At 65.8% G+C, this 2,972-nt stretch overlaps 1 protein-coding gene across 1 annotated transcript in view; it reads left to right on the top strand.

The window, feature by feature from the left end:
- LOC112960603 (actin-like) overlaps positions 1-653 on the top strand; it is a 2,422-nt gene extending 1,769 nt beyond the window's left edge. Inside the window, exon 2 of the mRNA XM_026055038.1 lies at positions 645-653. Within this exon, the coding sequence (XP_025910823.1) occupies positions 645-653 (9 nt within the window). The remainder of the gene's footprint in view (positions 1-644) is intronic.
- The last annotated feature ends 2,319 nt before the right edge of the window (positions 654-2,972 follow it).

Here is a 2,972-nt window from a genome sequence, read left to right as displayed (position 1 = left end):
CGGGGCGACAGGCACGCAGGGTGGTGGGTGCACGGGGCGGTGTGTGCATAGGGCTGTGGGTGCACAGTGGTGGGTGCACAGGGTGGTGGGTGCATACAGGGTGGTGAGTAACAAGGCAGTAGGTGCATGACACAGTGTGTGCATGGGGCGGTGGGGTGGGACAATGCATGCACAGGGTGGTGGATGCATGGGGTGGTGGGTGTACGGGGCAGTGGGTGCACAGGGCAGTGGGTGCACAGGGCAGCGGGTGCACAGGGCAGTGGGCATACAGGGCGATGGGCGCACAGGGCAGTGGGTGCACAGGGCAGTCAGTGCACGGGGAAGTGGGTGTGCAGGGTGATGGGTGCACAGGGCAGCGGGTGCATGGGGCAGTGGGTGCACGGGGCTGTGGGCGCACGGGGTGGTGGGTGCACAGGGTGGCGAGTTTTGCATCGGGCAGGAGGTTTGTGCCAGGAGGCTGCGAGGGAGCGCTGAACCGAGGGACGGCATGATGGCGTGGGATCCCACCGCACTGTCCCCTCTCCCAGCAAACAGCCACAGAGCGAACCTCAAGCAAGGCCGGGCGCCTGCTGATTAATTGTGAATTATACTCGGGGTTCCCGGGTGGTGCAAAGATTAATAACCGTGTAGCTTGCTGTTCCCAGGCTGTATGATTAAACTCTTGATTAGAAGCTCAAACTACAGTGCCCTGCTAATTCCCCTGCGCTCACTTGCAGTTAATTACCTGGAGCGGGTGGGGGGTGAGCCCAGGGCCAGCGGGGCTCAGTGCCCGCAGAGGGGATGGGTGCTGGGGCTGCCCCGGGCTGCCGCCGGGGGTCCTGGTGGAGGGCGACAGGGCACCGCTGGTCCCAGGCTGCCTCCAGCGTGGGATGCCGGCCAAGCTGGGGCTGGCTCCATTTCCCTGCATGCAGGAGCTGCTCACAGTCACAGGCGGATTTGGGGGAAGGGACCCCGGCAGCCTCGTCCCTGCAGGGCTGACCCCATGGCCAGGGCTGGGTGCTGGGGGCCGGGCAAAGTGTGAACGGCCCTGAGGACGGAGATGCCCCCGGGCTGCCCCACTCGCCTGGGGCGGGAGTTTCTACCCATCCCTCTGGACCCTTTGGCAGAGGGAGACCCCAAAATCAGGGTGCCCTGCCTGACCCGGGAGCGCTCCCCGCTCCGAGGTGCTGCGTCCCGGGAGGAGACATCCCCATCCCCACGGCAGGCTCGGGACCTGCCCGGCTGGCTGATTTGGGGGGAGCTTTGGGCCCTGCCGCCCCAGCGAGGGATGGGAGCGGAGCCGGCGGTTGGGGGGGGGGGTTGCAGCTACGAAGCTGCACCATATGGGCGGCAAATGTCAGCGAACAGCACGTGGCAATTTGGGAGGCTTTCCGCAAACTGCTGAATTTCAAGAGGAGCAAGGCGGCTCGGCGGCAGCCGGGCTGCAGGGGAGCTGGGGGAAGGGTGCCGCCGGCTGCGCCGCGCCAGCACCGCTGCGGCGACCCGGGCGAGGGGGTCTGAAGCTGCTGAGCTTCGTCAGTGGTGACACCCCAAGGGCCCTCGGGGGGACGCGGAGGCRCAAGGCGGGCACGGGGCAAACGTGGATTTCTTCCCTAGCGCCGTGCCGCTGCACTGCAATATTTACCCGGTGCGATGGCTCCAAAGCTGTAATTCCCAAGGCCCTTTGGAGGGGGTCAGAGCCCCCCCGGCACAACCTGCCTTGCCCGGCCACCTTTCAGGGTCCAGAACCAGAGCGGGAACAGTGGGACCCAGCAGTTCACTAGGGGCCGGGTGTCCCGGCGTCCCCCGCCACACGTGCGGCTGCAGCTCAGTGAGGGTGGAGAGCAGCCGGCCGGTTGGCTAATGAAGGGCGACCATGCAAATATTAATTGCTATTAACCTCGCGGGAGCGGGCCGCATTTGGAGCACCTCGTCGAAGCACTACATCTGCATTTTCCGGCTGTATAACGGGGAGCTGACGGAAGGCAGAAAGGAAACAGAACAAAATTAGAAAGAAAGGAGCAAGCCGTGACAGCTCTCGTTTATTTATACGCCTCTCCGAAAAGCCAATGTTGCCTGCCGGAAGTTTTCCGACACACACATTTCCAGACCTGGGATTCAAACGCTGCAAGGGCAGAGGCATACGTGGGGCCAGCAGGTCTCGAATCCACCTTAGCAGCCCGCGTCCCATTTTAGTGGATTGCCGTGATTTCTTTGGACGCCGCCTGTCCCTTCGCATTGCACCTTCCCCGCTCCCCCTGCACCGCTTTGCTGGCGGCTCCTCGACGCATTCGCCCAGGCGGGTGGGACAGCAGGTGAAATTTCAGAAAAGCCCACGAAGCCCCCACGCCACCCTGCAGGAGCTTGCGGCAATTCCCTCCCTCCACCGCCTGTTTGTTATTAATTCTGGAAAATAATAATAATAAAAGACAAAACGAGAAGCCAGTGGCGAACGAGGAGCGACGCAGGGAGCTGGCAGGCTGCGGCCGTGACGCTAATGGGGAGCRAAGGCGACTCTAAGTGGAAGTGAAGGCATGGCGGCCCTCTGTCCGAGAGCTGCAGGAATTAAGCTCCTTGCATACAGGGGCCCAAAGCGGTGGCACAGGAGCGGCCCCCAGCAGCGCGGGGTACGGGCGCCCCACGGGCGCTGCGGGTGCAGCCCTGTGCCGCGTGCACCCCGCCCCCCCGGATGCCCAGGTCCGGGGCCATGTGCACCCCAAGCCCCGTGGGTGCTGGGGGGAGCCCCACACACCCCGTCCCCTGCGGGTGCGCGTGCCCGGGCCACGCGCGCCCCACTCCGGGGGGTGCCCCCGGGGGGGAGGGGGAGGACCCCCGCCGGGGGGGCGGGGCGCAAAGTTTGGCGGTGACGTCACGGGGAGACCCCGCCCCCGGGGGCGGGGCCGCGCGCTCCCGCCCTCGCAACTTGCCGCGCCGGGCGCTCCGCTCCGGCACCGGCACCGGCACCGGCACCGGCTCCGGCTCCGGCTCCGGCT

The sequence above is a fragment of the Apteryx rowi genome, unplaced genomic scaffold (genome assembly GCF_003343035.1).
Source record: "Apteryx rowi isolate R43461 unplaced genomic scaffold, aptRow1 scaffold_98, whole genome shotgun sequence".
In the NCBI taxonomy this organism is placed as follows: Eukaryota; Metazoa; Chordata; class Aves; order Apterygiformes; family Apterygidae; genus Apteryx; species Apteryx rowi.
The sequence above is the reverse complement of the archived record's forward strand: the minus strand, read 5'-3'. Positions and strand labels throughout refer to the sequence as shown.